We start from the raw sequence: 12,447 nt of genomic DNA, 5'->3' as shown, positions 1-12,447 counted from the left end.
AAATCCAACAAAAGTGGTATCAAACGTTTATGCTACGTTTGTGCTGTAAAAAATTTTGTTTGTGCTGCTATCATTTTAAAGATATTCAAGAAAATTTCTAGAGGTCCCCAGAGGTCAACCAGCCCCCCCACATTAATTAAATCAAACAAAACTGGTGTCAATCAACTGTGCTACGCTTGTGCTGGTTTGTGCTGCTAAAATTCTCGTTTCTGCTGCTTCTGTTTTAAAGATATTAACGAAAATGTAAAGGTCAAAAGGTCTCTTCAGTATCCTTCCTGATGGCAGCAAACTGAAGACGCTGTTGAAGAGATGAGTGGAGTCACCTGTAATGAAGAGGACCTTTCGAATGAGGCAGGCACAGTAGATCTCCTGGGGAGGGAGGCAAGAGAGGACCCTGCAATCCTCTCCACTGCTCTCACTGCCCGTTGTCATATTTTTCCTGCAGGACCCAGTGCAGGAGTCATACCACACAGTGATGCAGTTGGTGAGGATACTTTCAATGGTGCTCTTTAGAAGGTGCTCATAGTGGGGGTTGAATCTCTTGTCAGCAGAGTGAAGAGAATTGTTATGTGCATTATTATTCAGCCCCCTTTGGTCTGAGTGCAGTCAGTTGCCCATAGACATTGCCTGATGAGTGCTAATGACTAAATAGAGTGCACCTGTGTGTAATGTAATGTCAGTACAAATACAGCTGCTCTGTGACGGCCTCAGAGGTTGTCTCAGAGAATACTGGGAGCAGCAACACCATGAAGTCCAAAGAAACACTCTGATGGACGTGTGGACAGCAATGCTGCCTTGAACAGTACCGATGTTTCAGGGCTGGGTGACGTTGTTGGGTGGGACATCTACATCCTGACATATCAAGGTTACTTTACTTTTAGGTCAATTTGCTTTACAGAAAAATAATAGCATTTGTCATCAAGATATTTATATGACTGCACTTGCTCAGGTTTGTCCGGATTTCAAACTGTTCTAAAAGTCTTTTGATTCAAATCTGGGGCTGTGTTATTGAAAGCAGCAGAGAAATCGATGAACTGAAGTCCTTTACTCTCTACATGTTTGACAATCAGGTGAAGTAGAATCAAAAGCGCGTCCTCCACTCCTCTATTGGGCTTATGTGCAATCTGCATTGAATCAAGCTGAAGTTCAGTGTCTTCCATAATCACATTTCTGATGATTTTTTCAAAGACTGAGGTGAGGGCAGCAGGCCTGAAGTCGTTTAGAACTTTTGGACGACTAGATTTAGGACCAGGAACCACAACAGCTTCTTTCCAAAGAGAGGGCATGAACGATTTATTCAGAATAACCTAAAATATGGGACTGAGTTGTCTGTGACGGTTCTCAGTCATCCAGGTCATTGTAGACTAAGGAGCTTGCAAAGAAAAGCGTCTGGACTTCTTTGAGTTGCTTGAAGACGTTTCACCTCTCATCTGAGAAGCTTCTTCAGTTCTAAGGGTCAGTTGGTGGGGAGTCCCAGATTTAAACCCAGTGGGAGTTTCCCCCCAAAGAGGGACAAAGGACCCCCTGATGATCCTCTACGTAATCACATGAGCCAAGGTGTGAAAGCGGGTGGGGGTCCTAATCAGCCAGGGTTTCGGGTGAGCTCATTGTGAAACCTGGCCCCACCCTATCATGTGATTTCCTGAGGTCAGATGGCCCAGGATGTGAGTGGGCGTTAAGGTGTCTGGGGAGGGAACTCAAAACTGGATTATAGATTATTTATATTATATATTGATATTATTTATCTGAATATTTATTTATCATAACTCTGTTTCTACACTCACTTTATATGAGTGCTTGTTGTTTCTTGTATATTTGCTGCTATGACAACTCAGTTTCCCTCCTGGATTAATAAAGTTTCTCTGATTCTGAAATACAGTGAGCCATTATATTTGTAGTTTCTAACTAACAATATAAAGGCTCTGCAACCGATAGTGCCACAGCACGTCCCACTGGCAGCTGAAGGAGCTTTTATACAAAGGACTTTGTAATTGAAGCTTTATTTATACAGGTCGGCTCATTGAGACTCAATGTCTCATTTACAAGAGAGACCTGTTCCAGACACACATATTAAAATTACAACAATAAAAGAAACGTTTGTGTAATGTACTCAGTCACATTAAAAACGAGAACAAGTTCCCAGAGATGGTTTCACAAAAACATGTGTACGTCTTTTGAAGTCTGCAAGTGAAATCAACGGAGAGCCTTAAATCCTTCGGTTATGTTTTCCATGAAGACGGAGCAGAAAAGGAGAACGCCTTCTTCCCAAGCTCTGCATGAACTGATGGAACAGTGGATGTAATGATGTCCTGAGACTGCAGGCTGTGACTAAACTGTTTGCCTAACATGTACTCTGATGAATAGGAGGCAGTAACCCAGAAACAGATTTATAGATAAAATGATACTAATGGACCATCCTGTGTAAGACCAATGAGGACCAGTTAACCAGAGAACACAGAGTATAGTGGTGTTCTTCTGTTGTAGAGAAAGATTAAAAATATAAGACACTGGCTCAGCTATGATATTTGCAGCCAAGTGCAAGAAGGAAGGAGAACGATTGTGAGGACGAGTTTCTGGTGTTGGGGCTATTCAAAGCCTTACAAACCTCTTCTACTGTGACAGGTGTGAAGGAAAAGGTATCAGTAAGCAGGAACTACGAGCAGAGTTGTGTGCAAGAGGTTTACCATCAGATACTGTGCTGAACAAAGAGCAAGAAGCAACAAAGTGTTTGTTAAAGCAACATTTCAGTTTTGTCTGACACAGGAGTGGAGTCGATATTTAAGTGAGGAGGAAGCTCTGAGGAGTCACAGCTGGCAGAGACACTTTATAGTTTGCCAAAACCTCCTACGGTCGTTTGGACTGTCAGTCGTTAAAGTAAAAAATAGTTACATCTTGATGATGGAGGCAGTAATCCGATTACACAGCTAATGAAAACGTAGCCAATCAGCATCAGAGCCAGACTTCCTGCCCAGGCCTGGTTTCTCTCATGTAGGAGATCGGCCGGTACTGAACCAAACCAGGCCTGTCCCGACCTTTCACCCTGACCTGGCAAAAAGGGGCGTGTCTGTCCACAAAGTAGACACAACTCTCCTGTAAATGTTCCCAAACTGACATTGTCAGCCTGTTTAATACGACCCCAGTTCAAACTGATGCGGGCTCGGAGCGTGAGATTTTAGTGTTTCTCACAGCACCAACTACGCAGTGATCACTCAGGTCGTTGGCAAAAACTGCAGATGTGGAAAACTTACGCAGCATATTAGTTAAAAAAGGTCAATAAGAGCAGATTTATCTGGGTGTTTAGGATCAAGGCGTGTGAGGCTTTAAATAATTTGAGTCAGTTTTAAAAACAAGCAGCGTGCCTTAAAATCATCAGACACAGAAGAAAGCCAGTCCCAATGAAAATCATCCATCTGAAAGACGTCATTAAAATGCAGCTCAGATAAAAGTTGAACCAGAGACGGTGATGTGCTGGGGGAAGCAGGTGGAGGCTGATAGCAGCCAACAACAGTCTGATTTCCAAACAGATCAATAGTTAAGGCCAAGATTTCAAATGGCTGAGGTGCAGATGGAGAGAACAAGACTTGAGCAGCAAGACAGAGCTTCACATAAACTTCCAGACCTCCGCCTTTTCTGGGACAGTCTGAGAGCTAAATGTTAAATCCATCAGTTGCTACGTTTTTATCCAGTAAAGATTTGGAAAGTCTCAGAAACAACAACGATACCAGCACCGCTTGAACAGGCCCAGATTCCAATCATATCCATGTCAGGAAGCACACGACGTGATGCACGTGTAACCCAGACAGTTTTTAACATCTGCTGGTGTTTCACATTCAGCCAGAGGCCCAGGGTTAGGTTGGATACCAGACAATAATAAAAGCATCGTTATTAGACTCTAGAGCTCGTTTATAGCTGACACCACATGTAGAGTTTAAGTTCACACAGAGACGATGACATTTTTCTACAACCAGCAAACAATAAACAAGAAATGTAACAAGAGTTTCAGAAGAAGCTGTTTTACAGAGAAATGATTCCCTGAAGACAAAATTATTATTATCATCTTTATTTCTCCAGGTGAAAATTTAATTGAGATTAAAAATGTGGTTTTCAAGAGAGACCTGGCATCATGGCAGCAAGAGTCAGAAATACATCATAATTCAAACAAATACAAAATAGGAAAAACATCCTACATAAACTTCATAAAGTTTCATTAACAGACTTTGAACAATGGACTTCAAACTTCCCCCCAAAACAACAGAAACACATTTGAAGATAATGAATGACATTTATCCCTCTAAAGAAGGACTTAGACTACGATTTAATATGAATGAGAACATGTTCATAAATGGATGCAACCAAAGATTTCATCAATCCCTGATTTAGAGACAACAGAACATTTGGTTTGATTTCACAAGATAAGAATGACGACTGAGTTGGAAGATTGTTTTATGTTTAGTCAAATCTTTCATACATAAAGTTGGATTACAAAATCATCCCCTAAATTTGTTGTTTTATTCAAGGAATTGAAATTATAGAGAAAATCTGTGAAATGACTTAAAGAAAACAAACCACAAAAACTCTATGATGCTCTAAACCCCCTGGTTTAGGTCGGACACCTTTCTGATGATGAGTGCATCTAACATTTCCTCAGAAGTCAATGTGCCATATGATTGCATTAGCAATAAATTACACACTATATAGAACCACTTCATAGGATTATATTTGTGCGCAGATGTTTGCAGCTATCAGCGAATATTTATCAGCTACTTTGAAACAAAGAAAGACTTTTTATCCATAACAGCAAATGAACTGTACAACAGAAAATACAAATGCTATTTATGGTCTCCTCACAACAATGATAAGAAAAATAAACTGGGCCAATATGTCATGTTTCTTAATACAGAGACACACATGTTAATGTGATCTCTGGTCTCCTCTGAGTGGGAGTTATTATAACTGACTGTAAAAAGTCAGCACAAGGAAAATAAACTGCACCTAAACTTGGTTTATATCTGACCCAGACAGACTGCAGGTCATAACTTCTTACCTGAAGTTCAGTTCACCTGACACTCGGACCGGCGGCCGCCTCAGGTCTCTGCTCCTCCTGCCTCCCCTTTCCCTCATCCACCTGCTGCCTCTGTGGAAGCTCCGCCATAGCCACCACCAAACAACTGACTTATTTCTACACATCGACCAGCATCCAGCCAATCCGCCATCTTTCATTGTTTATACCGTTACAAAAAAAAAAAAACATCATCAGCCCATAAAAACGAAAAATCACCATCGGTATGCCCGATGGCCAGTCCAGCTATGGTCGTGCCATCAGTTAACCCTTCACGTGGCAGCTGTGACACGCGTGCCCAGGGTTGCTGACCCCTGCTCTAAAGCATCTGATTTGGATTCCTGAGATCAAATATATTTTCCTTTGTGTTTGTTTTCTTCCCATTTGTGGCTTTAATGTAGTGTTACATCCTGTTTGTTTGCTTCCATCTGTATACATGTCCAGATTCACTGTTATGTTTCTATTCTTACATTGCTGTGTGATCACTGTTCCCTCTGCTGACTGATGTGACCTTTTGTATCTCACACTGATACTTGTCATATTTGTATCTGTGCCTAAAAGATAAAAAGTTTTCCACGCTAAAACACAGCTCCACCTCCTGCAGTTCTCCCTCTGAACCACTAGATGTCTCTGTTATCTAAATGAAGACGTGCAGCACAGCAACCACAGCAGCGCTCAGATCACACGTGTCCTGTTATTATGTATAAAAGCATGAAACAGGTGAGACAGGTGGGATCAATATTAATGTTGTGGAAATATATGAAAAAGCAACAGAAGAGTGAAAACATTTCGTGTTTCTAGAAAGATCTTTCAGCTCACAGCTGCTCACAGACTGTATTTACAAGTGACAAACTGCAACTCTACAGTACATCTACAGTATATATCAAATATATTCTGTATTCAAATCTATTGAGTGATGTTTGAAAGTCTTTCCAGGTGAGTTTGATCCAGGAGGGTCTGAAGCCAGAGTCAGACAGAGACTGTGCAGAGACTGTAGAAGGACAGAGCAGCAGCAGAGCAGTCCAGATACACTGATGATCCTCTGTCAGATCCAGAGGGACACACAGGGATGATGCTGGACTCTACATTGTGTCTGACAGTGGAGCTGTTCTCAGAGCAGTTCACTCTGCAGCACTGACAGTCATCTGCACTTCTTCTCATTCCTCTGTCAGTCACTGCTGGATGAAGCTCTCCTCTCCACCTCCCAGTAACATGGCCCAGTCAGAGCGTCTCTACACACAAGCTGTTGCTGCTTCAACCTCTCTGGATCATCAGGACACAGCTCCTCCTCTCTCAGCACACACACCGTCCTGTTTACCATCACCAGCTCCACCTGCAGAGAGAAGAAGGAAGAGCAGAGGAGATAAACGAGTGTTTCCAGAGACTCTTCATCAGCTGTCAGTCAGTGATGCAGCACATCCAGTATAAAGAGCAGCAGGGACTTCAGTGCTGGGACTGTACTAGGACTCATTGTTGCTTCACTTTTTCTAATCTTTGGATTTTTATTGAAGTTGATGAAAATGTTTTTCCCTCCTAGTTTGAGTTTGGACTTTCATTCATTAGAAGAACCTTGGTGTGTCCACTCTGAGCTCTGTAGGAACCCCAACAACAAGCCCAACAATCCAGATGGACGGTTCCAGCTGTTAACTGGAGGAATTCCATCCAAACATCTGCTCTCACTAAATTCTTCCTCACCTACAGACTGTGTTCTTCACTGCTTTAAACTTGGAAATGAATGCAGTCATTGGTCTGCGTGCTGCTTTGTTCAGAGAGCTGATTGGCTGTTGACAGCGTTTGATCAGAGCGTGTCAGCCGTTACCATGGTGACCATAAAGGTCAGAAACAGGAAGTGTTTGTGTCCAATCCTGAAGCCTGTCACCATTCTCCTCTCACAGCTTCACTGAGAAGCTGCAGCTTTACAGGAAACACTGGATCTTTGTTTCATACTGACTGTGTTTAGTATAATACTGCTGACAGCACCACCCACTCACTCCATCACTCTACTGACCTCAGAGTCTCCAGTCTGTAGTCTGGACTCTGCTGAAGATCAGACAGCTGCTTCACATCTGTATCCTTCAGGTTGTTTCCGTACAGGTCCAGCTCTCTCAGATGGGAGGGGTTGGACTTCAGCGCTGCTGCCAGATAATCACAGCTGATCTCTGACAAACCACAGCTCTCCAATCTGTATAAAGAATGAAAGATGTAAGTTTATTAGACAAAGTGTGAGCTTGAAATCATTCAGTGTTTCATCATCTGTTCACAGCTGAAGAAGGTTCAGAATGTAGAAGTTTAGAAAATGGAAACTCCAAACAGCTGAAGCCAACAGGAAGCAGCTTCAAACAGGAAACTGTGCAGAGTTTCAGACTATATGTCCTGATGCAGCCAGTTGGATTTTGGAGATTTGAATCTCTGTTCTGTGACTAAGTCCTTGAATCATTTCTTCCAGTTGGTCCAACAAGACAGACTAAGTGTTGGACATGTGTTGTGGCTCCATTAGGGGAGCTTCTAAATGTGATGTGATGGCCCCTCTGGGTCTGTCAGGTCACAGGACTGAAGAGAGCTCAAACTGGGCACACAGTTGTTCCAGTCTGGACCAAAGACTCTATACTGGGACTGAGGGACTGCTTTGACTGCACCCACTGGGACTTTTTAAAGGCTCATGTTCTCACTTAGATCATCGATTTCTACTTACATTTCTTTCTGGGAAAAATGGGGATTACTTTGGAAACAGGAAGTATTTTCCCCAATAAGCAGCCCTGGATTAGTAAATCACTCCAACATGTTCTCAGGCAGAAGAAGCTGTCTTGTTATGAGGGAGAGAAGAAAAAGATTGAGGCACAGAAACTTGTTGAAAGAGAGATAAAGCAGCTAAAATCAGGTGTAAAAGTAAAGCAGAGGATGAGCTGAATAAAGGACACTCAAGGCTGGCTTGGAAAGGAATGAAGTCCATGGTGGGGATGCAGAACAAGGAGCAAAGATGAATGTGATGCTGAATCAGCAGAAGACTTGGACTCATTTGATTCCAGCTTTGATATCATTGATTTCAATGAAGAGCTTTGTGATTGTAGCAAAGGGCTGGTAGCTCTGAGAGTCCCACTGATGAGGTGTTTGTGTGGAAATCTCTTAGTGGGACCAAAGAGAGAAAAAGCCCTGGTCCTGATGCTGTGGGAGGGAAATGATTGAAGTGTGCTGTGAGGAACTGACTGGGAGATTTTCACACATTTTCCAGTCCTCCTTGGAACAACAGGAAGTTCCCAGCATATGGAAACAAAGGTTAAGTGTCCTATGGCACTCAGTGATGATGGTGCTGTGGCCCCACCACCTCCACCTCTTTGTAAAGGAACTAACTGTAATCTGAAGCTTCAAATGGAACTAAGACTTCCTCCACTAGGTGGCAGTGTCTGATGAGAAAGTGTTAGTGGAGCTGGCCTGGAGTCAGAAACAGGAAGATGCAGGATTTGGGCTGAAATGGGGAAAAGTGGTTCGCACTAGTGCCTTAAAGCAAGAAGGTTGTAGGTTGAAGCTTGTTGGCCTTTCTGTGGAGGTTGGATGTTCTCCCACAGTCCAATGAAATGCTGCTTAGGTTCATTGGTGCTTCTAAATTGGCTGTAGGTGTGGATGTGAGAGAGTGCTTCTCTGTCTCTCTCTGTTGGCCCTGTGATGGACTGCTCACCTGTGCAGGTGGACCACGCCTCTTGCCCTATGACAGCTAGGGCACAGGCTGCAGCCCTGTGAGCCTAAGCTGAATAAACAGTTAGCAAAAATTATCCATAGATGGCCTGAAATCCCCCAGTTAGCAGTTTGGTAGATAGCTATGACATGCTAATCCCATCCAGCAGCTGTATTCTACCTGTAAGCTGATCCCTGCTGAGCCAAAGCACTTTTTCATATACAAATTACAACCTTTAATAGAAACCTATTGCTCAGCATCTTATTAGCCTGCTGTTAGCTTCATTCCACAGAAAACTGAGAGAAACTAACAGAGTTGATAAAGAATAAAGAGAAATGTGCTGATTTAAAGCCTTTGAAGTGCTTCAGATGATCTCTGTCCACTTCTGTCCACTCATTCATTCATGTAAGCTTTCTAATGCAGCTTTGATCTTCACAGTCTGCTTCATGAAACTCATTCTAACCCTGAATGTCAGAGTGTTCCTCCTTCTCTTTCCCATCATTCATGCTGGCAGTGGAGGAGATTTGGATGTTGGACTGTGCTTTGGATGATGTGTGTATGTTTGTGTTGGACTGCTGTCTGTAAAGCAAACGCACATTTTGCTTTGGATTTCAGTGTCAGACAGACTTTAAGGTGGAATGAAGAGTTGGAGAGTTTCACAGTGAATTATCCAGTGGAGGATTTTTCTTCTTCTTTGAAGGTTTGAAATGTGAACATTGTTCTGCTGCAGTCAATGGACTAAACCAGAGAAGAAGAAAACAGACTTTACCATGAAGATCCTCAGTGTGGATCAGTATAATATCAGCCTGATGTCTGCAGTTTAGTGTCAGCACAACTTTCACATCATATTCATCTCAGCACAACTAAAACATGCTGACTGACCTCAGAGTTTCAAGTCCACATCCTGGACTCTCCAGGAAACCACACAGATGCTTCACTCCTGAATCCTGCAGCTTGTTGTTGGAGCTCAGCTCCAGCTGTCTCAGATGGTAGGGGTTGGACTTCAGTGCTGCTGCCAGATAATCACAGCTGATCTCTGACAAACCACAGCCCCTCAATCTGTATAAAGAATGAAAGATGTAAGTTTATTAGACAAAGTGTGAGCTTGAAATCATTCAGTGTTTCATCATCTGTTCAGAGCTGAAGAAGGTTCAGAATGTAGAAGTTTAGAAAATGGAAACTCCAAACAGCTGACAGAGTTCATACGCCTTTGTCAGGGTCAAATTCAAGCAAGACCATGTGAAAATTAAAACACATCATCCTAGGTGAACTTAAACACCTTTGTTCCCCTTTTGTTAAGACATAGAAAAGTACACCACACAAAAATACTGCAAAAGGAAACGGTCGCCTTATATACATAGTGTATAAACTCAAAATGCACATTTCACTTCAAATTAAGATTAAGGCTTTGAACAGATCACATAGTTCAGTTCAACATATAAGACTTTAAGAATGCACAAGCATCTACTTAAAATCTATTTAATTTATCATCCATGATATTATTTTGTACAATTCCAATGTATTTTGTTCATCTCCCTTAAATAAACAGGCAGTCTTAAAGTATGAAATATTCATATACAAACACATATAAATGTGTGTACTGTCTCAGTGGCTGATAGTACCCCACAGGCCTCAGTGTGAGCTTGAAGACATTTATAATGTTTAAGTAGTTTAATGTGCAGGTGCTGACGATAAACACATTTTGAATGAAAGCCGGGGAACTTTGGTAGCACAGAAACAAGTGGCTATTCTTTGTGACTATATGGATCACTCACAATACCATTATTTCACACAAAGGCACCAAATTAATACTCAAAAAAGCTGCAGCAATACACACAAATATAAACAGTACTTGGTGACAACTTTGCTTTTAGCCTTTAACCCTTCTTGACTACTTTTGATGTGGCCTCTATATTTTACCTTTAAAAACAGTTTATCTTGCCAATCTGTTATTTTCTCATTTTGACCAACTGTATCAGCACAATTTATCTAAATTCAGACAAAATTTAAAATACAAGTAGAAAGTGATATTTTGACTGTAAAAACCACACACATGTTTAACGAATCATCTTCATAACTTGAAATGCAAATAGAGATTGTACATTTTTAAAAATACGCACACGTTTTGCAAACAACAAAGTTATATGGTACTATTTACCAAAAAATGCAGCCAAGGCTCAGACGTTTTTCATATAATCATTTCAAACTATTTACAGAACAATCAGGTGTCAAACAATAGTTTGTGTCACTCTAACACATATGAGAACAGCACAGGGATAAACCTGCAGGTCTGACAGCAGGTGTGTCACTCAGCGTTTACACTGCAATCTGCCTTTGTTGGCTTTAAGGCAGCAACTGTGACGATCACTAGTAGAACTGACACACAAAACAAAACAACAGCTACACACTAAATACACAAGACAACAAACTAACTTGAGACCAAACACGGTAAACGTCACAAATCTCTCACGTATCAAAACTCTCTCTCTCTTTCGCTCACTCGCTCTCTCTTGCCGGTCACTCCTAAAACTTCCCCCTTTTGCTAAACAACCAAATGTCATGTTTCCATATCATTTTTGATTGGTCGACATGGTACATTTTCCCACCTATAGGGCTTTGGAGCGTGATGTCACGGGAGATGGGCCATGCCCCCTTCCGCCATGACAGTAGGCCAGCCAAAGGATACCATTTCAGCTATGGATCGTACGTGTTGTGTTGTCGGTTGCAACGTTAGATCACACGATCGTGAAGGCAAGAAGCTGGATAACGGGCTCTCTTTTCATCGTTTTCCATCCTGGAGGCAACGTGAGGGATCCCATGTATCCGATATTACTAAACAAAGACGTCAGGCTTGGATTGCAGCGGTGAGACGAGCGGATATCGAGTTCTCTGCAATCCCCAGCTTTTTGTTGGTTTGCTCACGGCATTTTCTTTCCGGTGAGTTCTAAATTAATTCATATCACTCTTGAAAGGCTTTTAGTGTTATTTTCAATGTGCTGAGGTCATAGATAATGAGATAAAACATGCTAATGTGTGATGCTGCAGAACCACATCATGTCGACTGAGTAGCTTATGATTTGGCATTATTGCAGGCAAACCAGCATATGAAATGGATGTAACAAATCCAGACTGGGAACCAACACTGCACATGGGGCATGACGACATACCTGTATCAGACTCGGACCGGCACTCAAGGCGTACGCAACGGAAGCGAAAAAGAGCACCCATCGGAGGTAAACAACCCCCCCCCCCCCTCTAAAAACATACTAAATTGCTATCACTGTACACTAATCCGCACATAACTTCCAGATGAATCACACACCTGTCATTGGAATATTGGTGTACATTTACCTTATGTCTAATTTTATCTTACAGGCTTTCGTTATGCAGCTGCAGAGTCTGAAGGTGTGCCCCGTGCAGAAGTGATTGATGAAGATCTGACAGAAGACCAACAGCAAAATCACAATGTCATGGAGGCAGTGGACAGCAGTTGTGTTGGACAAGTGGAGGTTGAGGTACCAGCTGCAAATGTGGATATACTGAAGAAATGTAAACCTTTTAAAATGATGACAGATTACAAACTCTCAGCTGTGTCTGTAATCAAACCTCTGTAACTTTGCTTCACTTCAGCAGCATCAGCTCATGTTCACATGTTGATTCATGGTTTGCTTCAGTTTGTGATGGACTGCAGAATATTTTGAAGGTTATCTGCTATAAA

The 12,447-nt window shown here is 42.0% G+C and overlaps 2 protein-coding genes across 3 annotated transcripts in view; both read right to left on the bottom strand.

Annotated features, from left to right (window-relative positions):
* The window catches only part of LOC147336466 (protein NLRC3-like), a 98,668-nt gene that overhangs the window by 63,382 nt on the left and 22,839 nt on the right, over positions 1-12,447 (bottom strand). The window contains exons 3-4 of one of the 2 annotated variants that reach the window (XM_086287033.1): positions 7,068-7,241; positions 4,053-6,392 (exon numbers count right to left, since the gene is read on the bottom strand). In XM_086287033.1, coding sequence (XP_086143159.1) covers positions 6,380-6,392; positions 7,068-7,241 — 187 coding nt within the window. In that variant the 3' untranslated portion in view covers positions 4,053-6,379. Of the gene's footprint in view, positions 1-4,052; positions 6,393-7,067; positions 7,242-9,611; positions 9,789-12,447 lie in introns of those variants that run through there. The other variant, XM_086287031.1, reaches the window with a different exon arrangement.
* Positions 1-12,447, bottom strand: part of LOC147336467 (protein NLRC3-like) — an 81,627-nt gene that overhangs the window by 46,356 nt on the left and 22,824 nt on the right. The window lies entirely within an intron of this gene.

This window comes from Aulonocara sp. 'chitande type north' Nkhata Bay, linkage group LG3 (assembly GCF_057382095.1).
Source record: "Aulonocara sp. 'chitande type north' Nkhata Bay isolate Kocher_YH1m ecotype deep benthic linkage group LG3, A_spYH_male_GT1.1, whole genome shotgun sequence".
Lineage (NCBI taxonomy): Eukaryota > Metazoa > Chordata > Actinopteri > Cichliformes > Cichlidae > Aulonocara > Aulonocara sp. 'chitande type north' Nkhata Bay.
This window is presented reverse-complemented; position numbering and strand designations above follow the sequence as displayed.